General features: G+C 47.5%; 1 protein-coding gene across 4 annotated transcripts in view; it reads right to left on the minus strand.

Annotated features, from left to right (window-relative positions):
- The window catches only part of abr (ABR activator of RhoGEF and GTPase), a 145,579-nt gene that overhangs the window by 39,341 nt on the left and 82,759 nt on the right, over positions 1 to 23,479 (minus strand). For all 4 annotated transcript variants that reach the window (XM_042091147.1, XM_042091148.1, XM_042091149.1 and 1 more), the window contains 7 exons: positions 20,688 to 20,859; positions 17,680 to 17,796; positions 17,222 to 17,297; positions 16,871 to 16,975; positions 11,858 to 11,932; positions 6,551 to 6,648; positions 6,007 to 6,138 (listed from right to left, as the gene is read on the minus strand). In XM_042091147.1, the coding sequence (XP_041947081.1) occupies positions 6,007 to 6,138; positions 6,551 to 6,648; positions 11,858 to 11,932; positions 16,871 to 16,975; positions 17,222 to 17,297; positions 17,680 to 17,796; positions 20,688 to 20,859 (775 nt within the window). The remainder of the gene's footprint in view (positions 1 to 6,006; positions 6,139 to 6,550; positions 6,649 to 11,857; positions 11,933 to 16,870; positions 16,976 to 17,221; positions 17,298 to 17,679; positions 17,797 to 20,687; positions 20,860 to 23,479) is intronic.

Raw genomic sequence — 23,479 nt, forward strand, 5'->3', positions numbered from 1 at the left:
GGTAGCCTGCAACCCAGGAGAGGTGAAAGGCATTCGTGCGCAAAAACTCTGCTCCGTCTTAATAAAGACATTTTAAACAGTAACAGAAGAAACTGAACCATGGAAGCCCTCCACAGTTTCAGCCGTTAATGAGAAACTCTAGACAGTAGGAATCTACAGTGCCTGCCAAATGTATTCTAAAAATTGTACACATGTTACATTCAGCAGAACTCTATAATTCTGGCAAATGTAGTCTTGGGTCAGAACAAAAACCTTCCAGCGGCACAAACTGGGAAAGAGAAGTTAAGAGAGAGAGTGCGTGTCTGTATGTGTGTATGTGCGTGTGTGTGTGTGTGCGTGCGAAAAAGAGTGTGTGTATGTATGTGCGTGTGTGTGTGCGCACATGTGTGTGCCTCCATGCAGGCTAAGTGCGTTAATGGGCTGAATATAAATCCAGCGGTGTTTGGCTGCCGCTCTGCGCTAATGTAATGTTCTGTAGTGTACTGTAGCTGTGTCTGGTGCAGGGGGCCTGTCGGCCTGCAGCATGGGGTTCAGCTTTGTTCCCGTGCTGCTGCTGACGCCTGGACTCTGTCTCCTATTATCTTTTGGAAAGCCGTTCAAATGGATCAGGTTACAAATTACCGCAAAAGTGCCCTGGCACACGGAGAAGGTGAAGTGATGGTGTGTGTGTGTGTGTGTGTGTGTGTGTGTGTGTGGGGGGGGGGGTGTTGTTTAATGGGTTTCAGTCAAAATCAGCCTGGGATGAAGAGAGAGAGAGACAGAGAGAGATGTTTTGGGGCTCTTTTGGGTCTGGTGGGTTTCTGGTGGGGGACTGAAGGCGCAGGGAGTTTGGGAAGCGGGCCAGAGTGGTTAGATCACTGTCCCTTTTCTTTCTGCGCAGAACAAGATGTTCTGTCCCATTCCGTCCGGAGCTGGGTGACCTCACGTGTGTATTTGTATGTGTGTGTGTGTGTGTGTGTGTGTGTGACTAAAGAAAACGGCTTTGTCTACAGGGCCAAGATGCTGCGGTGAGAGATTGGGTGAGACTGGTCTCGGTGTGACCCTGTGCTGGGACGGGGACCAGGGCGGGGGGGGGGGGGGCAGTTGGAGATGTTACCTAACTGGCCACACTCCCAGAGGACACAGCCAACGCAGAGCAGCTAAGAGCTCTCAGGGCCATTGAGAGGGCAAAGAGAGAGAGAGGCTGGGGGCACAGGCCTTCCTGCTGATAAGGTTGTGAAAGAAGAAAAGAAAGAAAGAAAGAAAGGAGGGCAAAGAGAAAGTAAGGAGAGAGGGAGAGTGAGAAGGGAGGGATGAAAGAAGCAAGGAGAAAAGACAGGAGAGAGAAACAGAAAGTGGGGAGCAAGAGAGAATGCTATCTAAGGAGTGGGGGTAGGGGTGTGGAGACATACTTAGAGACAGAATGAGACAGACAGAAAGAGGGAGACATGTAGGAAGCTCAAGTGGCTCCCCGAGAGCACAGCAGACTGGTGGCGATGGAGTGATGGTCTTGAGGGGAAGAGAGAGAAAGAAAGAAAGAAAGAGATAGGGAGAATTAAAGCTCCGCTGGCTCCTGCTCTGCATCTGAAAAGTTTCCTCTGCACCGACACACCATGTCATGTCATCCGAGACGTTGCATAACTACTCCTCTGAGAATACAATCAGCTAATCACGGCAAACTTCCTTGGTCCAAAGAAAGGGTAAGGATGACCACGTTGCTCCGTCCTGTTAATACGCTACATGACACGCATTACAATATGGTCACTAAGTAAGACCATTAGGCAGCCCAGTGTGAAAGTGAAAAAAAGACTTGAAAGATGATGGAAAGAGGCTCACATGATTCACATGTAAATGAAGTTTCTTCACAAGCTCAATAACTGACATGTAAATTACATCTTCATTTAAATGACGCTTACATGTCACAGCAGGACCAGTGCAGCATTGATTGGTTGTCTGCACATGCCCACAGGTGGCTCTGTGAGTCCATCTCAGCACAGCCAGGAGAAAAATGGCCTCGACCTTGTCACTGTTTAATGGCAGATTACCGTAGAGACCAAGAGGTCAAAGGTCAACTTCTATGGGTGTGACCTGTGTAAAAGAGCCGTAATGAATGGCCTGAGGCAGACCGGTCCATCACAGCCATACGCAGACTCAATCTGGGTGGATAAGGGTGAAATGCTACTGCACAGTGGCTGTTTACATGTGACGGCTGATGGATGGTCTCTTCTTGGGGACAGCTTGGACAAGAGTCTGTTGATGGACTTACAGTACCTGTGGGGTAGCCGCTGATTCAATTTCTCAGTTTGATGAAAAATTGTTGTTTACAATAGCCCCCCTTCTGTTTCATGTCTCCTCTACATAACAAGACAACCCAGATTATGTAACTAATGCAATCACGTTGGTCACATTACATATAACGCTGTGACATTAATATGTTTATGAAGATGCCTACACATAAAATAGATCTCAAATTTATAAATGGACAGCACTATAACCAACTTTCCCATCTCTGAGCCAAATGGGCTGAAGGCAACACTAAAACACTAAAAACCCAGAGTCTCGGGCCCAATGTGACCATTTAAGGGCTTTTTATATTTTGGAGCCAGCGTCCTCTTAAATAAATCAGGCCTTCTCTCCGGGGAGTGAAGCAAAACATTTTGGCTTGTTCCAAAGGAAGCCTGACAAGCAACCAAAACAGAGCAGCTCCAAGGAAAACGCCTGTTGTACGGAGCGTGCAGCCTGGCATGGCCTGGAGATATGGGGCTGGCTGTTGGTGAAGGTGGGCTGCAGATACCTTTATCAGTGAGCTGCTCTGCACAAACCCACTTCATTCACACTTTCATGGTTACCCAGAAGAAGAACTTGGCACATGATGGACTGTGAGGAGGACAAACAAACTCACAGTGCTGATCTTGCCTGTATTTATATGGACTGTTGTAAGAGTAACAGTTAGTGTTGTGGCAACATAATAGTCTTGCAAGTGGACATTTGGACAGTTTTTTCTCCATGGTGGCACAATGTCAGCTCTGTCACTATGTGCTTGAAATCAGATATGCCCTGTGGACGGCTTGTGTTTATAGCTGTGAGGCTTAACTCACACACAGCAAGACACTGAAGGATCCAATTACGAGCGCTAGGAACGCTACACATCAAGGACGTTCAGAGGCGATACAAAGTCACTCACTCACCCACTTTTTCCTCGTTCATGAGGCCCTGACGCTCACTCTCTCTGTCTCTATCTCTCTCTTCCACCTGTTCTCCACTCAGGCAACATCTGTCTTCTTACGAAACTCATCTCTCTCTATCTCTCTCTCTCTCTCTCTCTCTCTCTCTGTTGTTCACATAAGCACACTCTCAGTCACTGGTTGAATTCCCACCATGTTCAGACTGGGGCGTGTACACGTAATTCCACTCTTGCTTTCCACTCTCATATCAGTGGTGGGCGCAGCGTGAGCGTGAGCGTGACAGTGTTGTGTGCTGTCTGGGAGCTGCTTTACATGCTCTCCTCCACTCCCAGGCTCCAAGGCAGCGCACAGCAGCATCCTATGAGAGATGGCTATGGTCGTGACAGCACGTACATGCTCTCAGTCCCTGTTGTCTTGTCTCTCTCTCTCTCTCTCTCTCTCCGTCTCCCTCTGTCTCACAGAAAAAACAGATGCCCGCCAAGAGACAGAGAGGCGTGTACAAATGGAAGTCTTTTGGAACTCTGGAAGCCCGAGTTCACTTACATAATAACCCTTCTTTGCCTGGATTCTTCACACACACACACAAACACAGTGTTGCAGCTGCGTCATTACGAGGTTGTTAGCTCAGAGGCGAGCTGATAAGACTTAGAGGTGGACGTCCAGCTGCATGTTCGACAGGTGCCAGGCTACATATCAGGGGACGCTTTCAATTGACCCCACCATGGAGGCCCCTGATCTCTCTCACTTGTCTCATGTGCTCACAGCTCAGAGCCGAGCAAAACACAGCTGCTACGACACTGGCAGCTTTGCACCCCACAACAGTTTAACAGCCACGAGTGACGGCTGCCGAGAGAAAAGGACAAAGAGAGAGATAGAGAGATCGATAGAGTGAGTGTGAGAGAAGAGAGAGAGATAGAGAGGTAGAGATAGATAGCAAGATAGCTAGGGAGACAGAGGTTAGAGAGAGAGAGAACGAGAGAGGTTAGAGAGAAAGAGAGAGAGAGAAAGAGAGAGAGAAAGAGAGAGAGGTTAGAGAGAGAGAGAGAAAGAGAGAGAGGTTAGAGAGAAAGATCACTCGCTGGCAGAGGGACACCATAACAGAACAGTGAGGGTCAGTGTAGCGGCGGTGGCGGAAGGTTTTGGGCCAGGGCAGCTGAGAGGATGTTGTTGTGCTACTCCGTCCGAGGGATGCTTACAGTACATGGTGTGAGATACTCTGGGGCTGATGAGATGGGAATGTGTGAATAGTTTGTCTATTCTTTTGGCCCGTGTCTGACAGAGGCATAGTCTGCATGCGTGTTACGGCTTCAGCTGTCTGAGCAGCGAGGCCGGAATGTCTCGGGGATGACGTGTGGATGTGTTGAGCAAGCGTCTCCCTAGAGAGGACCTTCACGTGAGACGACGGGGGGAAAACAGACCGGACCTTAGTAACGCACAAGAACAAATTCAGCCACTCAAAAAACAACCTCCTGCTATGAGAAGCCTGAGAATTTGGAAGCCAGCTGACCAACGAGAGCAGTTCCCATTCAAAGTGGGAAGGAAATCATTAGGCACTTAGTTGAGCTAAGAAAAACATTTAATAAAGTTTTAATAAACAATCACACGGGGTCCTGTAATGTGATAGCGGCAGCGTTTATGAAAGGAGGGGAAAAGGTTTGCTTTTCTGTTTCCAGGAACAGTCCTGGGTCTCTGTGGCTGTGATGCAGCAGCAGCGCTGCTTGTTGCTGGGACAGACTGGCATTCATGCCATGTTTAGGCACACACAAACACCGCCCCAGAGCCCACGGCCCATTGCACAATGCACCAAAGAGTTGGCTCAAATCCCTATACACACTCCAGTGCCACACATTCTGGCACACACACACACACCCACCCACCCACACACAGGCACACACACGCACACACACGCACACACACGCACGCACACACACGCACACACACGCACACACACGCACACACACACACTCTGCAGTCTCATGCTGTGTTCTACTTTTCAGCGGGAGATAGACTGGCCCTCCCCTGGTGTGTTATTTAGTGCATGCCTGGTCTCTTGTGTCCATCCCACTCCACGCACGCCTGCCTACCGTCCGACACCCTCTGTGTCTCTGGTACGGCCAGACGGCTACATGAGAGATGAGCTGCGGACGACACCGCTGCAGCAACGCCAGGACTAGGGAGGATGACTGGGAAGACAGACGGGCCACGGGCTCACTTCTGCTTCTCATCCTCACACACACGCACACACACTCACACACACACACACACACACACACACTCACACTCACACTCACACAAGAGGCTACACTCAACTGACCTGAAGACCGTTAATTCAACATGAGGTGAAAGTGCTTGCCGTGTGAGTATTTATAACGGGAAACCACAGCAGATGGAAGAAAGCCACGTTTTAATGACTCACCAGTCTTCACAACACCACTACTGCACCCCCCCCCCCCACCCCACTATTCCACTCCCCCTCCAACCCCAAGTCCCATCCCACACAACATGGCATTTTCAAAGTGAATGTTTAATGGTGTGCTTTCCCACACGAGGGAGGAAAGCCAACTTAGTGAACCGTTTTCTTCTCAGACTTTAAAAACCGACCACTTCACATCAGTAAAGAGAGGGGGCGTCCACCTAACTGCCGTAGGCTGCTGAGGACAGAGCTCTGATGACAATAGCGCTGACTCACTGGGGGAAACCGGCCGACGTGGTATCTGTGGCGCTGGTGCTATTCTGGGCTTCTCAGGGCTGGGCCAAGCTGGGTTCTCAAAGCACTTCAGAGCAATTCAAGCAATGCTGATGAAATCGGGCGCAAACCGAGGAGGGGGTCGGCCTTCCTTACCTGAACCTGGCCCTTCCCCACGATCTTGTCCACGATCTCGTTGTCGTCCTTGTTGAGCTTGGACTTGTCGTAGCACTTCTCATAGCAGAGGATCCGTAAGCACTGGGAGCCCTCCAGCTCAATCTCAAACTCCTGTTGTGAAAACGAGATCATATTAGAGAGGAAGGGCCTCTCCTAACTGAGCTGGATCACTACTCCAGGCTGAACTACAAGCCCACATATAAAGATGAACAGGCAGGATTACAGGTGAAAGAGAAGGAGAGTGAGAGAGAAATAGAACTTCAGTCAGCCTGTCTTTGGTCAAATCCTCCTGAATTAAATTCTTCACCAATCCATACTAGATAAGTGTACTGTAGATACTGTTCATTCCTCTTTAGATGTTGTAACTGTATTTTCTGTGATGTGATGCTATTTTAAAAGACAACTATATTCACAGACCCAGAAATCCGAGTACAGATACCACCGTTTCTGTGCTAATTAGCATCTTAACATTTACATACAGATAATTGTTGTCACTGACAAATGTAGTGAAACAAACACTCACCTCATTCCAGGTAGGCTCTGTGGTGTCTCGGAAGACACGTGTCTTGGCCTTGCCGACGTAATACCCAAAGGAGTCCACTTCCAGAGTACAATACAGATCTAGATTGAGAACAGGAACATTGAGAAAATGGGGAAGAAGGGTGCTGTTAAAACATGGGGTATACCTGTATGAATAACATACATCCCAAAATGTCTTCTTGTTCTCATTTAAACATATATTAAAATGATACAGTGCCCTAAACAGACCATGCAACCAATCTTCCTAATAATCAATAATGGAGCAGGTTTATGAGCTGCTGAGCCACACGTCTGAGCTTGCCTTGAGCCATGTGTTAAGTTAATGACATAAAAATCAGGCCGGGAGAAGTCATTAAAATAAAACTGTGGGAAGGGTCGAGCCACTGACAATTTTCCATCAAAATGTGTGGCCATTAATTAGCCAAACTGCCCATATGTGTCAACGTCGACAAAGCAAATGTAGTGATAGTTGAGGACTTTTCAGCCATGACAGACACACACACACCCACCCACCCACACAGACATACACAGGCACACATAAACAGCTATTTCCTGGGGGGCTACGAATAACTTAGCCCAGGATAGGAAGGCGTCAGCTGTGCTAATGCACTCATTTATAGGGCTGCCATGCGTTTACACAGAGCCATGTCATTAGGGAGGCTGCCCCCCACACACTGCGCCATGGCCCAGCTCCATTGATTGGACCGCGCACCCCCGCCCCCGCCTCCCTCGACAGGTTGATGGATGGCTACACACGGTGACCTTTGACCTGTGTGAGATGTGCTGCTTTAGCAGAGAGGAGGGGGAGAAACATCTCTCCACCTGTCTTACAGACACCACTCAATTTTCACAGAGGAGTTTAAGGTTAACCATCAGGATCAACTAGGCAGAATGCAGGGATGTGAAACCAGATGTTTTTATGGGCCATATTTCACAAGTACAGTACATATAACCTACCTATTTGTTGACTACAAAAGGATTATATTTGGACAGTGAAACAATTTGTGTTGTTCTGACCTTTAATCTAGAAACTATTTCAGTTGAAACAACTCTGTTACAGCTCTCCACTGATTCTATCAAGTTTCATTTTCTAGTGGCTATGCCTAACTTGGCACTTGCCACAAATCTGATTATGTTATTTCCCATGATGCTCACTGGTAACATCCCCGACCAAAATTAATTCTCATTGCCGATGTCCAGACCAAAGCGAACATTACAGTATGTACAGTACATGGTCTTGGAACACCGAGCTAGCTATTCCTGCTCAGAATGAGTGAATTCAAATGTCTGACCTCTTAAGGGGTCAATGACATTTTCAGACTAGCCTGCTGACCTTGTCATAATGCTAGGAAGTCAAGGGTAAGCACTCGCAAAGCAAATGTCGAGTCACCACTGAAGGAGACTCAGAGGACTACTGAGGCAGGAGTCTGAGGAGCACCGATGACCCCTGAAGAGAGGAGGACTCTGCCCTGACCACTCCGCTACCTCCCCACCAAACGAGCTGCAGGAACGAATCTTCCGCTAAAAGCCCCCAGGCCAGTTTAACAGATTAACCAGCAACAAGCCTCCTTCTTTCCGAGCGTCCCATTTCTTGAAGGCTTTACTGGCCCGGCCGCGAACACTAAAAGGAGAAAAGCAGGTCAAATACATATCCTCTGGGCCCGCCGAGGTTTCAGATTTTAGTACTGAGGCACAGAAACCCACTTCTGTTGAGGAGGACAGAGGGGGGAAAAAAGAACTTCAAAAGATGAGCCAGACGGGGAAGTTGGCCCAGGCATCTCAGGGGTCTGTGCCGAGGTGTCAGGTTTGCAGTCGACGCAGCGATAACGTGCTAAAGTGCCCGGGTGCTTGGGAGAGCAGACAGGAGCCTGGAGCCATGCGGAGAACAGCTCGCTTTCCATTCAGCTGACTGGCATTTGGGTAAAGTGTAAAGATCTTACGGCGGAGCTATTTCTGCTCTCGCACAAAAAACAGCCATAAAGTGCCCGTCATTGGTCAGGGTAAAACAGCGGGGAGGTCAATGGAGAGAGAGGCGGCTGATAAAGAGCTAGAAAAGTGCAAGACTGCAGTGCATTTAGCTGACGATTAGCTCACACAGACATGTCATCATCCTCCTCAAGGAAAGCAAGTCAGCATTTGTTTTTGTATGTGAAGAAGAGGGAACATGAGTTGGAGCAAATTAATATTTTATTGAGACTGAAGTCCAACCCCATGTTAGATGTCACTGGCTGTAACACACAGTGCATTTCATGTTCACTCTCTCCTCCCTCATCATGCTGTGGGCAAGTGAGCAATTACAACATGACGTCAAGGATGTTTGGGTGGTGTGACCGCAGTGCCCCACAAACTGGTGGTCAATGATTAGTGTTTGTTATGTTGCACGTACGTACGTATGTACACACACACAAACTGAGCTCTGACATCTCCACTTCAGTCTCTGCACGTGAGGTGGTGAAGGTTTTACCTTTCACAGTCAAGGAGCCTTAAGGAGCCCCCCCTCGTGTGCCAGCGTCTCAAGGCCTTCGTTGCCGACTGGATGAATGTCAGGATGTCCGATCACCGGGGGTGGTCATTATTAGGGGGGTGCACACAGATAAAAGGGAAATGAAACGACTCTGTGAGAAAATCCCCCTGTCTGTGCAGGTTCACAGGACCCATACCTTCAGCCGCAACTCCCCCCTCCAGCACTGCTGGTGAATGTGTACAGTTTGTGGACGCACATGGGAGGGCTCACCTACTAAAGCCAGCCCCGACCCAGTCACAGTTGAGTCTATTGTAAGACTGAAACAGGAAAGAGGGGACGAGGGCACAATTTCAGACAGGAAAGAGTCTAATCTAATTCATTTGGACGGGATCCGGAGTGATGGCATTAATAAAAAAGAGAGTTTGGGGGGGGCACGACAAACTCTCAAAGAGGAGAGAATAAAATAAGCTCTGAATTAGATTAAGAACAGGAAAAGGGGAACTGTCTGAGAGAAAGAAAATTCATCAACCGCGACTGAATAACAAACCTGAACCAAACACACAGCACTGTACTTCTGCAAAGATGATGATTTGAGAGTCTACAGTAACTGAACACCACCAGGGAATAAAGGCTGGGATAAGCTGATGCTAAGATACTGCTTGAACATTCTAGACCAGTCAGCTTCTAACTCTTTTCTTGCTCACTCTCTTTCTCTCTCTCTGTAGGATCCAATCAAATCCCTTCCCTTATGTCCACAACCCAGTTTTCTGCCGTTGCCCTGAGCGCAGATTTGGTTTAGTTTCCTTTCGGAGGAGCCTGGGCTCAGCGGGGGCTCCGGCGAGGCTGGCGCACGTTTCTCCGAGACCGGCTCGCTCACATCCTGAGGAGTCAGATCCCACCGATGAGAAGCCGACTAACAGCAGCCAATGTGCAGTGTTGTCTTGCAAAATGAATGAAATGAAGCTGGTGTGGTGGCGGAGACGCCTGGTTTGCACCTCATGTGAGTACAAGAAGGTGACATGCCCCAGTGTTCACGGAGCAGATGTCTCCTGGTTTCATCCAAATTTAGCATGGCAACAGTAGGAAAAAAATAAACTTCATACATAAATAAGAGCACAGAGATATCACACCCGCAAACACAGACACACACAGACATGCACAGACACGCACACAGGCACGCATGCACGCACGCACGCAGACACCTCTTTTCCCCTTTTTGCACACAAAGCAAGCAAATAGCAGACAGATGAGGGAGAGGTGTGTGCAGTGCAGTGGCTATGCCTCTGAAGCCATCTTAAAATGTCGCTGACAAATGCACACCACAGGCTTCCCACAGAGGAAAGAACAAAAGAACATAAACAGTTGCTGGCATCCTCCTCCTGCAATGTGCCCTCTAAAAACAGCATCATGGAACAAGCCACTCTTGTGAAAGAGTAGAACTAAAACACACTGAAATGCTCTACTGTGGCCTGATGCTTAGCAGGGACACACTGAGACTCCTTTCCAGATTTGAAAGGACCTTCAGGGATTCTGGCACGTCATAATAGATGTCCTGATCAAAACAATGCTAGCTGTGCTTATGCTCTTTATACACGGCAGGTATTAGTTATGACACACACTTTGTCTATCCCTCAATGTCTGGTAATCATCAAGTGTACAAGAAAGCTTATTAAAATGTACTATGACTCCAAACCGAGGGAGAGAGTGACCTAAAATTACCTTAAATGAGCAGTGTATATAGCAGGCATGACTGTGATATGACCAGGGGTCTAAGCTGCAGCAGGCACACCCTGGCACTGCACTAAAGAAACCATGACTAATGTCCAGGTGCAGCTTTCTCAATCCAGTGGATGCATGACCAATCATACACTACCAAAGCGCTTACTCAGACTCTGTTATAGATACAGCAGCTCTGCGGACCGACTGCTGTTATTTTTGTCCTGTCATCTTTAGCCTCTTAGTATATCTCTAAAGCTTATATAACAACTCCCTCTCCCTCCCTCTTTCTCACACACACACAGACACACACACATTTACTTGCGGAAGGTCGCACGCATCCCTGCAGCAAATCTGACAGCTGATTGTCAAGATCTGTGTAAGCTGTGTCTGCGGGGATGGGGTGTGGTGAGGGGTCATGCTGGGGTCATGCTGAGGCGAGGTCAAGAGCAATCACAAACTCCACACACCCAACACTGCCCAACACTGCCCAACACTGCCTCCGCCCCCTACTCCTCCTCCTCCACCTGGCCACTTTCCCTTGGCCATGTGTGTCCTCAGGGCGCTTTGCATCAGCGGCTCCCCCTGAGCTCTGTGGCTTGCCCCTGGACATGAAAGGCCTTGCAGGAATGCAGGGCTGCGGTCAGGAGCAGCTCCGCTGGGACCAGCACTGCGGCTTCACTGGCTGTTTTTATCAGGACCAGGCCCCCACCAGAGCGGTGGGTCAATAGCGCAGATAGGATCAGGCCTGCGCCCACTAAGGACTTGCTGTTACCATGTTTACCTTCCACGGGGAGAACTAAGGGAAACATTAAGGCTCAGCCTCACTTTGGCATCGTTTGAGGGGGTTGTAACATGTGTAGTAAATTACTGGAGTGTTTCTAAGTCTTGACGGAGCAACAGTTCGTCTCTGTGAAGTGTGAATTATGCATGGTATCTATGAACCATACACAAGTAAAGTTTGCATGAATGGACACACACTTATACACAAACAGACTCTTGTACACACGTACACACACACACACACACACACACACAAATAGACAGAAGAGGGTAGGACCCAGGGAATGTTGGCGACTCTGCCTGCAGCTTGAGAAGGACTTGACTTACTGGCTGACTCCTTGAAGCCTGTGGCTGAGTGGACGATCACATGCAGGAAGCCATAATGCCCGGGGGACTCCTCATCTGGAAGGCAAGAGAAAAACACTCTCAGCTACGGTGCACTGAAAGGGACAAATCTCTCAATCACATGATTTCAAAGTGGTCAAGAGGGGAAAACTGTGATATACAAACAGTATCCTAGAGATGCTTGGGTTCCTCCTCAAATGTTCCTTTAACTGCACTGAGTGGCCTTGTGGGGACACTGCGGTTCAGTAGCTTCCCTATTTATTCAGACTTATCGCACCTCAACCATCTGAACACATAGGCTGTGTGTGTGTGTGTGTGTGTGTGTGTGTGTGTGTGTTCAGAGTGAGTGAGAGAGAGAGAGAAACCTTGTGTAACTGTGAGTGTGTGTTATTTCTCAGGCCGCTGGAACTAAGCTCTCCTGTGGGAATGAGGGAGAGTGAGATGGAGGAGATGAGGCTCCTCAGATGTCTGCAATCCTCTTTTCCACACACACACACACACACACACACAGGCTCACACACACACTCACACACACACACACACACACACACACACACACAGACACACACACACACACACACTCTTCCAGACTGCATCTTAACTACAGATTAGTGCTGGAGGAGGCCTCATCGCAAATACCAATCACATCACCTGAGGGCAACTGCTCAGCAGGAGGGCAGAGAGAGGTCCCTCTGGAGCAACGCAGGAGTGAGGAGAGAGTGAGACAGGAAGAGTGGAGAAAGAGAGGGACAAGAGGAAAAAGGGGAAAGTAGACCTGCTATGGGTCTCCGCTAAGCTCTCGGAAAGTATATATGGGCTGCAGGCAATAAGCTGAGTCAAGAGTATTACTACACTAAAGAGAGCAATCTTCCTTATGCACCAGAGCATATGTAGATATCAAAGATCCGCTTTAACCCTCTCTGGTTATATCCTGAGTGTCATGTGTGGATGGAGAGTTCCCTTGAGAAGCGGAGACTCTAACTGCATCAGTAGGCTTTGGGAATATATTATTACAGATACTGTACATTCCATTTTTTGTCTATAGGCAGTCACACTGTTTAATCAGCTGAATGAAATCTGTTCAGAACTCTACATAAAGGACTGTTGTAACCTAGGAACTCTGGGAACGTAGAACTGGGTTATACAAATGTGACCTACCCTTAGAATACTGTATGTTAACACCCGCTCACATCATGACTTCTATAGGCCTCAAAAGGGGCCTTGTATATTTTCTGTCAAAAACGTGCAGGTAAGCTCTCAAAATATATAACAAGGCTGAGGAGAAATGCCTTCAGGGTGGCCTTGACACAGATGCACTTACACAGGCACATTCTCAACCACGCGCACACACACACACACACACACACACACACGTGCACACACCAACTCCACACAAAGACACACAGAGTAATCTGGTGGTGAATGTGTGTTGAGAAAGAGTGTTTTCCTCACGTGCTGCTGGATGGGCTTGAAAGGGCTCGGCGGCCCACACGTTTCCGGCTAAATAAATGCAACCTGAGGAGAGCCCACTGTGTCCCTACAACACCCACTCCTGACATGAGAGGCCAGGCTTTCGCCCCCAATACAATAACTCTGTGTGTGTTTGTGTGTGTGTGAGTGTGTGTGTGTGTGTGTGTGTGTGTGTGTGTGTGTGTGTGTGTGTGTGTGTGTAGCAGGAGTGAGGGAGAGAGAGAGAGCAACACAGAGAAAGTGAGTGTGCATGTGAGTGCAATGTATGTTTATTTTGGATGTGTGTGCACGTGAAGTGAGTGAGTGTGTGTGAGAGTGTGTGAGAGTGTGTGTGTGTGTGTGTGTGTGTGTGTGTGCACATGTATGAGTATGGGGTGGTGGGGTTCGGAGCAGCCTCTTCTGTCAGTATTATCCCCTCCCACAGCCCAGCAGACAATGTGCCGTCTGTCTCTGAACCCCACAAGCGCACATGGGGAGAATAACACGGACCATGTTATCTTTGAATCAGAGAGTCCTGAGACGCAATAATCCCCCAAAAACCTCTGCTCCTGCCAGGACCAGACAATCGGATCAGCTGACGGCTTTTAGCCCAGTCTTCTCTTGCCCTCGATCTCTCCTCAGGACTGATCTGGGATCAGTTCTGGTCTCTTGAGAGACACCGTTCACTACCCACCTCCTCTACTAATGACTCTTCGCCACACCTGAGACAGATTTCTAAGGCAGTGATGGACTGTCACTGACCCTGTTCCGTCAGAGGCCCCTCAGCAATCAAAGCTGTGGGAACAGAGACGGGGTCTCTGATTGGATATTGGAGGAGGTGCATGGGGGATGTAGAAAAGGGGGTGCATTCCTAACCCAGCTGGTCTGTGTTTCAGCCTGTCGCCCTCTTCCTTGTATTTCATTGTGAGGCAAGACTGTGTGTGTGTGTGTGTGTGTGTGTGTGTGTGTGTATGTGTGTGGTGATGGGGGCACTGGGGGCAGTGAATGTGTGTCAGTCTCCAATAACTGGAGGCCTGGTTCAGCTAACACTCTCCCACAGCCCTGTAGAGCCAATGTGGTGGTTTGGCCTTGCGCACTTTCCAGCCTGAATTCCGAGAACTGGCAGTTGTCATGTTTGAATGGCTCATCTCTGTTCAATTTGCCCTAACATAATGCCTTAATAATGTGTAGTGTAAGTGCTTTTAGCTTAAACCACCACTAGGGGGGGTTTGTGAGCACTTCTCTTATTTATACAGTCTATGGTTTCTCTAGACCAGTGTTTCTCAAACTTTCTTTCTGGGGACCCACTTTTTAAAAATGACAGACTATCGCGACCCAACTCGTGACTGTGGTAGTTAACAAACTAGATCAGTGGTTCTCAAACTTTTTCTTTCATTCCCCACTTTGATCAAGGGGGCATTCTTGAGCCCCACCTGTCCCTCATCGCTCTAAGAAAGTGGTAGGTCAAGCTTAAAATTGTCAAATTTATTGAAATAATGACAAGTTCTAATATATCCTCTTCAACAGAGTTAAAATCAGCTGGTGCTGCAGATATAATAATAAATAAATACATAACATATTAGGAAGCATAGGCCATTTTACAGCATTGTACAATATATTCAATGAAATACCAACATGCTGCATTAAATGGATCCATAATCCAGTCATACTGAGCACTGCTGGTTGGGAAATATTTTTTAAATAAACTTTGCAGGGATGTGATGTACTGTAGGCCTATTGTTTAATACATGGGATCACAAGAGTGCTTCCCAATCAGACGTTTCAGCGATTTCGCTCAGAAATCTCAAAGGCATAATACTGTCGCGATCAAGGCGCCTGTCCCATACTCAAGTTTTTTTTGGTGAATGCAGTAATCTTATTTGCTAGGTGAGGTAGGTGCTTGTCTTTGTCTTGTAACTGGACATTTAACTCAAATGTATCGCTAAGATATATCAAATATATCGCTAAGATAGGCCAGCTTCGTCAAGAAATGTTCATTAGTGAACGTGCTTGCAGATTCAAACATGCGCTCTTCCTCCAAGAAGAGGCGACTCGGAGCTCAAACACGCGCGACAGCACTTTACCTCGGGAAAGCCACCTTGCCTCGCTGTGAAACAGTACAGCCTTTTGGTCAGCTACCATCTCTTCGCAAAGTGTGGAGAATAGACGCGCTTTTAAGGGCTGGGTTTTGATTAAATTCACCACTCTCACAACAACGTTCAAAATCTCATGTAGGTCGGGAGTAACTAAGCTGCCTTGACACGAGCGCTTCCCTGTGAATAACACAGTGCGTCCATTGCGCATCTGGTGCTACCTGGGCCCAGGCTACAGATAAAAATAAATAAATAAAAAAACTCCTGTTTTTCACGTCAGTTCGCGCCCCACCTGGCATGTCTCCGCGACCCACAGTTTGAGAAACGCTGCTCTAGACACACACATTTAATAAGGTTACTATAAAAAGCTCAAGATTTTTATACGCGCCAATAAAGGTTTATACAGCCTAATTAGGTAGCTGGAGGCTTTCAAGCTTTCAGTAAAATTAGATAAAATAGTTGTGGTCAACCAAATCAACTATGTTTACAAAACAAAGTGTTATTCCACGTAGCCTATATAAAGCATGGGCAAACTTCTCGGGGAGAGAGTCATTAAGACAGGCACTTGAGCAGAGCAGGAGATACAGCAGATCCACAAGATTAGATCCCAGTCATGTCACTGCTGTGCAGGGTTATAGAGGTGGAGGTGGAGGTGTAGGTGGAGGTTGAGGTGGACTTCAGCATCAGCAGGGTCAAGAAAGCCAAATCAGGCTGCTTCAGAGGAGTGGAGATACAGGGGCAGGATGCAGGAGCTTTGCCTGTGGGGTTTTTTGCCTCCATCCGGTGCAAATCGCAGCAGGGAGAACACATGGCTTTAATGTCACCTCAGTCCAAACAATCCCATATCAGGTCCCATCAAAGTAAAAAAAAAGGGAATATTTGGGGAAAAGACAACCGAACTAGGCCACAGAACTTTTTGTTTGTGTCTGGAAACAACGTGGCACAGGTTATCAGTGGATTAGAAACAGATTGTAACCCAGATTCCACTTCTAATCCAGTTGGGCTTTCTTTCTGCTGCTGCTGTTAGTGCTGCTGAGGCAGCATCAAGAGAGACGCGTTTATTGAGGAAAGCTGGAGCGACGAGCACAGAAAAAGAGAGAGGAGGAGAGAAGAAAAGGAAGAGGGAGAGGAAGGAGAAAAGAAGGAGAGAAGAAAAGGGAGAGGGAGAGAAAGGAGAAAAGAAGGAGAGTGAGTTTTAACTCAAAGCAGAGTTGGGGGGGAGTGTGGCCTGGATTCAGCACTGCGTCAGCTCAAGGGTTCGTGTGTGTGCGTGTGTGCGAAGAAGGAAAAGAAAGTCAGACAGGAGAGAAGGTGAGAGATAGAAAGAGAGAAAGAGAGAAAGAGATAGAGAGAAGTGGAGGAAAAGGTGAGACACTGACAGAGAAAAAAAGGAGAGAAAGGAGAGTGGAAAGGAAAAAGAGAGCAGGACAGCGGGAGAGCAGGAGATCCTCACCATCTCTGTGGCTGGTGAGTGGGATGTTGTGGACGGTTCGGAGTTTGAAACAGAATCCGGTGAGAACCTGCAGTTCCACAGAGCTCAGCACACAGGCCTGCAGGTCTGGAACGCATCAATCACACAATCACTCACAGCACTGTTTGACCAGATACACATCATCACACTAGTCATACACACACACTAAAATAGCACCAGTGCTGAAGATATGCACAGGAAGTTACAAGTAGGAAGTTATTTACAAGTAGACTGGGTAGACTGTTACTAACTTTATTTTTGGGTATTATTCGAAAAGGAGTTATTTTATTATTATTTAAAAATAAATTATTATTTTTGTCAGTTTTTCCATACCTTTCTTCTGCAGTTTTTCAATGCTCTCTCTCCACTCTGACCTCTCATAGTCTGAAGACAGCAGAAACAAGTAGCTCTGAGGGAGAAAGAGGAGAGGGACTGAGATGCAAACCAACAGCTCCCTCTAGTGTTCAAATGTGGCGCTGCAGAGTAGCCCAGAGGAACAGAGGCTAACTGGATTCAGTCCTATTTTCAGATGTGACAGGACAATCATGTGCTGTGGGTGGGAGTTTGTGGATGTGTGTGTAGTGGTTAAGGAGCTGGGTTAGCCAGAAAAGTTGCGAGTTCCCCAACTGCCACCATCATGTCCCTGAACAAGGCAGTTAGCCCCAAGCTACTCTGGGGAGAATGCCTCTTGTAATAATTGACATAAGTAAGGCACATTGAATACAAGTGGCAGCCAGTTCAATAAGTATAAGTATAAGTGGTATAAGTTGGTCCCTTGGTGTGCTCTGTACCTTGCCATTTCTGTTGTGGATGCGGAAGGGGATTGAGGGAGAGTGCAGAAGGAGACATGCCTCCTGCTCGTTCATCTTCTTCCTCAGGCGGTCCACCACGCGGCTCTGTCCCTTTGTCTGCATATGCACACACACACACACACACACACACACACACACGCACGCACGCACGCACGCAAGCACGCACGCACACAGACGCACGCACATGGACGCACGCACACAGACACACGCACACAGACGGACACACGCACGCAGACGCACGCACACACACACAACAATGATGAAAACAGTTGATCATGTTGATTCATCAGAAATGCTGTGGTTCCAAAACCCAAAAATGGATAGAGAACAGATGGTTTGTAATGGAGAAGTTACACAAACAGTTCCTCAGAACAGGATGTCAGAACTGGGCTACAACCACAAACACACGCACGCACGCACATTTCTCTTGAATATGCAGCACAAGTGGTTCCCACTCAACTGCCTGCCCCTCTCCAAACCAGGCAGCCGCTATGAGGTGCTAATCATGCTAGTAATCATGCCTAGCACTCCCCAAATCACATCACTTCCTGTGCTGATGGCGTTCCTTCTCTCGCCTTGCTGGGCTTCGTCCCTTTCCCCTCCCCTCTCTTCCCTCTCCAGAACACCTCTTCACCTCCCTCCAGCACTCCACTACATCCCTCCATTCTTTCCTGCCTTTCCTGAGAACTAACTCTCCTGCTGTCTTTCAACAGCGGTGCAGCTCCCGGCAGTGCTGCGTGGGCTACCTGTGCTGCATATCCAAGAGAATCTGGTGTTTGTGTGTGTGTGTGTGTGTGTGTGTGTGTATGTGTATGTGTGTGTGTGTGTGTGTGTGTGTGTGTGTGTGTGTGTGTGTGTGTGTGTGTAAGTGTGTGTGTAAGTGTTTGTGTGTTTAAGTGTTTGTGTGTGTGTATGTATGTCTATGTATGTGTGTGTAAGTGTGTGTGTGTGTGTGTGTTGGACAATAGAAGATCCCCAACATAAGCCTGAGCTCCTAGGAGCCATTGTGTTTGGGCGCGAGCCCGAGAGGAAGTAAGGGGTGTGCGAGTACACGCCAGTGTTCCCTAAACTCTCCTCCCTCATTATGCCTGTTTACACTGGACAAGATGCTTATCTCTGTTCCATGCTACTCCACTCAATCTAAACAAGGACAACTCTATTCTCACATATCTCAGTGTTTGTGTGTGGTGTGTGTGTGTATGTGTGTGTGTGAGTGTGTGTGTGTGTGGGGGGGGGGGGGGGTTACATCAAACACAGCACACCATCATGCCTGCACCACTAATGAGCACCAAAACAACTTGTCCTCCAAATGTACCGGTAACTCCTGACAGGTTCATTCCAATGACAACACCAGCGGCTTGGTGAGCAGAGGGGGGTGGGGAGCTTAATAGCGGAACACACAGCTTTTAATTCCTAAAGATAAACAGTGTCTTGGCCAGACTGGTGGGGGGTGAAAGATGGAAGCCGGGCTGGTCGGGCACGCCCAGGTATGGCAGTCCACGCGAGGGGAGCTGTGGGCAGTGTCCCTTCCTCTGTTCCTGGAAGCGGAGTCTGCCCTTAGTTGACCCCACTCTGTGGTCACTGCAACGACCTCTCTCAAAGAGCGGGGCTGCTGCACAAGTGCGCTACCTCTGTGCATAGGCTCCCAGAGTGCAGGGATGAAAACAGCATCCTTTATAGATCCTAACCTAATCAGAGCCTAAAAACACACCACCACTCAGCCGCCATCTTGGACTCTGAATAGAGGCTTTATACAACTGAAACTGAATAGCTGACTATTGTGGGTCTCTGGTCAAATAAGTGGAAGTTTAGCTAAAAAGAGAGCCAATTAGTTCCCCTCCACCCACTAGGTCCCTAGCATCTCTGATCATATGCCTTGCCTGTGGTTTGGCACACATAGATAAGAGTGGCCATCAATGGCCTCAGCACACACTTCAATATCATCATTTCCAGGATGGATGGAAACACAAACACACACACACACACATGCACGAGCACACGCACACACCAGGGCTCCAGACTACCTTTTTGCATTGGTTGCACTAGTGCACCTAACTTTTTTTATTTAGATGCACCAGCACAAAATGTAGGTGCACCCATTTTTTTCAGAAGAGAATGTGAAAGTAATTAGCTTTAAGAAGAACATGAAAGTAATTATCTTTCATTCTCAAGGTTTTAGGCTAGAAGAAAATAGTCGTTCATCATTCAAGGATATATGGATGCAATTCATTATGTTTTATTTGTTGTTAAATAAAATAAATGTTAAAAAAACTAACAAGTCAAAGGAAATATGTCTGGGGTTATTGCAAGAGATGTCTTGCAATGTTAATTTCTATGATTTTGGTGAGCACTACATTAATAAATGACGCGTGAGCTAACGGGACAGTTACCTAGAAGGAACTCTCTCAAGATGTAAAAGTTTACCAATAGGTTGTGTAGCTTACAGTATTTCAGAAAGGCCTAAATGAACTAAATTCCATAGCCTAGGTAGGTTAGCAACACAAACTTGAGCGGTGCAAGTCAGCAAATCAACTTGACATCGCTACTCGCTACTTATCACAACAGCTGCAGGTTAAAAGCTGTGTGTGTGTGAGGAGAAAAGACACATAGGCTACGAAAAGCACCGACTATCATTCAAGTATATCGATACTACAGTAATAAAATTAGGTATTGTTGACGTTTCTAATTTCAGGGTATTGCGATACTTTTGTAGTATTGGTGCACCGTGCAACACTAGTCAAAGGAGGACAAACGCTTAGTTCGTGGAGAGACAGCAGATGTGAGGAAAGTCTAGGCGCTCACCCATAAGACATTAGGTGCACCAGTGCGACCCAAGAAAACATTTAGTCGCACCCTTAAAAAATTTGGTCACATGTACGACATGTCGCACTCTAGAACCCTGCACACGCACACACACGCACACACACACACGCACACACACACACACACACACACACACACACACACATACACGCTTACGCACACACCTTCTCCTTCTGGATCTCGCTCTTGAAGACACAGATCTTGTTCTTCATCTCATCCAGCTCATGCTCGGGCAGCGTCTGGATGTGGGGGATAGAGTCGGCCGCGTCGTCCAGCGTCTGGAAGGTGAGGTCGGCCAGCGGGGTGTACCACTTACACTCATACTGCTGGTGCTTGCTGGAGAGGGAAGGGGGCAGGGCAGGGGGATATATATATATATACATACATATAGAGAGGGGAGGGGGGGGCAAACAAAGATATTTTAAAATCATACTTCATTATTCATCACAATATACAAAGATCTGACAAAATGTTCAATCAAACAAACGACAAACAAAGAGCTCAAAAACACATGGATACACACAAAGAAAGGCATATGCACAATGAGCAAAAAGCACACATGCAGGCAAGGACACACACATACACACACACACACACACACACAAAGAAAGAAAGAGGGATATAGAGAGGGAGAGAAAGGGAGCGAGAGATAGATAGATAGAGAGATTCAATTAGCCTTGGCTAGGAACCTGAGGACAATGGAAGATTGCAAGACAAAAAGGCTGCTGTATCATTGCGGTAATTTAATATTCCTTTTAATGCGTTCTCAAAACAAGCACACCTCTTTGTTCCTGTAAGATTAACATTATTTATATGCCAGCAATGTGGGAGATTTGTGAGCAGCCATTCTTCACTGGAGCACAGAAACACGGGCTAAAAGTAGATGACGGCTCATTTATAATGTTTTGGGAAAACCATGCTGACAACAAATGTGCACGCGGTACATCTGCGTATAAATCATGTGTCTAAATGAATGTCCAGGGGAAAGCACCTCCACTTTGCTAATGAGAATGCAGAAGTTAGCCTGGGGTGTACACTGTCAACTCATTAACACACAAATCATATTCACACACACACACACACACACACACACAAATCATATTCATTATGCTGGTGACTTATCTGGCCGAGTCCTATGACAGACCAAACACCATTACCCTAATGTTGACTTGCTGGAAACAGCATTGGCCTTGGCCTTTATTGGATAATGCCCTGCAGGTTTTAATGATCGCTAGGACCTGGAATGGAAACAGAGGCCTCGTGCTCACACAGGGATGGCTGAAGCACACTGGGCTTCCACTACTCACATCACTCATGATCGCTAGGACCTGGAATGGAAACAGAGGCCTCGTGCTCACACAGGGATGGCTGAAACACACTGGGCTTCCACTACTCACATCAACACTGTTCATCTTAGGGAACAAGGAAGTGTGAGATAAGGCCTAAGCACTGTATATAAGAACACAAGTAGAGTATGAGAGTATGAGCCCAGAACACAGAGACACACAGACACACATACGTGTGCACACAGACACACACACACACACACACACACACACACACGACCATATACTGACACCTACATGTTCCAAATGTTTCTACTCTGCATTGTATGCTAATTGCTACGCTATACGTGTGAGACAACTCCATGGGGCTGGAGTGGGGGGATGAGCATTATGGCTGTGTTTTCATTTTTACCTGTCAACACTGACAGCACCTCCACTCCATACAGCAGCTCATAAGCATAGCAGATGCGCTCCACGACACATCGCAGCTCATTATGCCAGTGGCTTGTCTTTCCAGTGGCATCAAATATGCCTAATAGACCACGCCTGTCTCCTCCGCTTGTGTCGGTTTCTTCTAATCGGAGCTGTATGAATATTCATGTCTCTGTGTCACTAATTAAAATCCAGTGGGAAACAAAAGGGGAATACGATAATCAGGGTGACTCTGTGGAACACTGAGCCTCGGACGCCACAGACACAAAGACAACATCCCCACTTGCCGTATGGATATGGAGCTGGGGGATTTATTTATGTATAGAGACTGATCTGGAATTAGCTATAAAGCAGGTGTATAGTGGAGATGAGCTTTACTCAGCTGATCCAGGAGAGTTGGGGAAGCAGAGATCAAATAAGTAGGGGAGAATGGGCAGGCATGACGGGAACATGAGATGCCATGGAGACATGACGGCTGCAGAGACAGGCAGCCACAGAGGCCATCAATCGCCCAGACAGGGGCGTCCTGGAGACAGTAACCTCGGCGGAGGAGGTTGACACAATGCTCCTACCTGTCCACACAGACACAGACACACACACACACACACACACACACACACACACACAGCAGTGTAGGGGTGTGTGTGTGTGTGTGTGTGTGTGTGTGTGTGTGTGTGTGTGTGTGTGTGTTGAAGGAGCATGATGAAGCTTAGGCCACTTTCGCTGAATTGAGGGTCACTCTATAAAACACCTCTCAGGGAGAGATAAGGGGGTGGCGGACACTACGCTTCAGGGACCAACAGAATCCAGTGAGCCACCACTTGGCAACTCAATTGTTGTTTTCTTCATAAAACCTGTGACCTGTGTGCAGCAGTGTGACAGCGACAGACAAAAAGAACTAGATGAGTCTCATCATGAAGACATATACAGTCATCACATATAAAGAAAAAACAGAGAGAAGAGAAACAAAAGAAGATCAATGAAAGAGTGTCGAGAGAGAACAACAAACGTTCTGGAGAATGGAGACTACACACTCGGGTTTTGTTTCAGTATGAGTGTTCATATCAGAAAGGGTTGAAGTGGAAGTGGTGGAGGTGATGAGTAAAGTGTATTTGGTGGTGGTGGTGGTGGTGGTGGTGTTGGTGGTGTTGTTGGTGGTGTTAGTGGTGGTGGTGGTGGTGTTAGTGGTGGTGTTAGTGGTGGTGGTGGTGGTGTTAGTGGTGGTGTTGGTGGTGTTG

This window comes from Alosa sapidissima, chromosome 5 (genome assembly GCF_018492685.1).
Source record: "Alosa sapidissima isolate fAloSap1 chromosome 5, fAloSap1.pri, whole genome shotgun sequence".
In the NCBI taxonomy this organism is placed as follows: Eukaryota; Metazoa; Chordata; class Actinopteri; order Clupeiformes; family Clupeidae; genus Alosa; species Alosa sapidissima.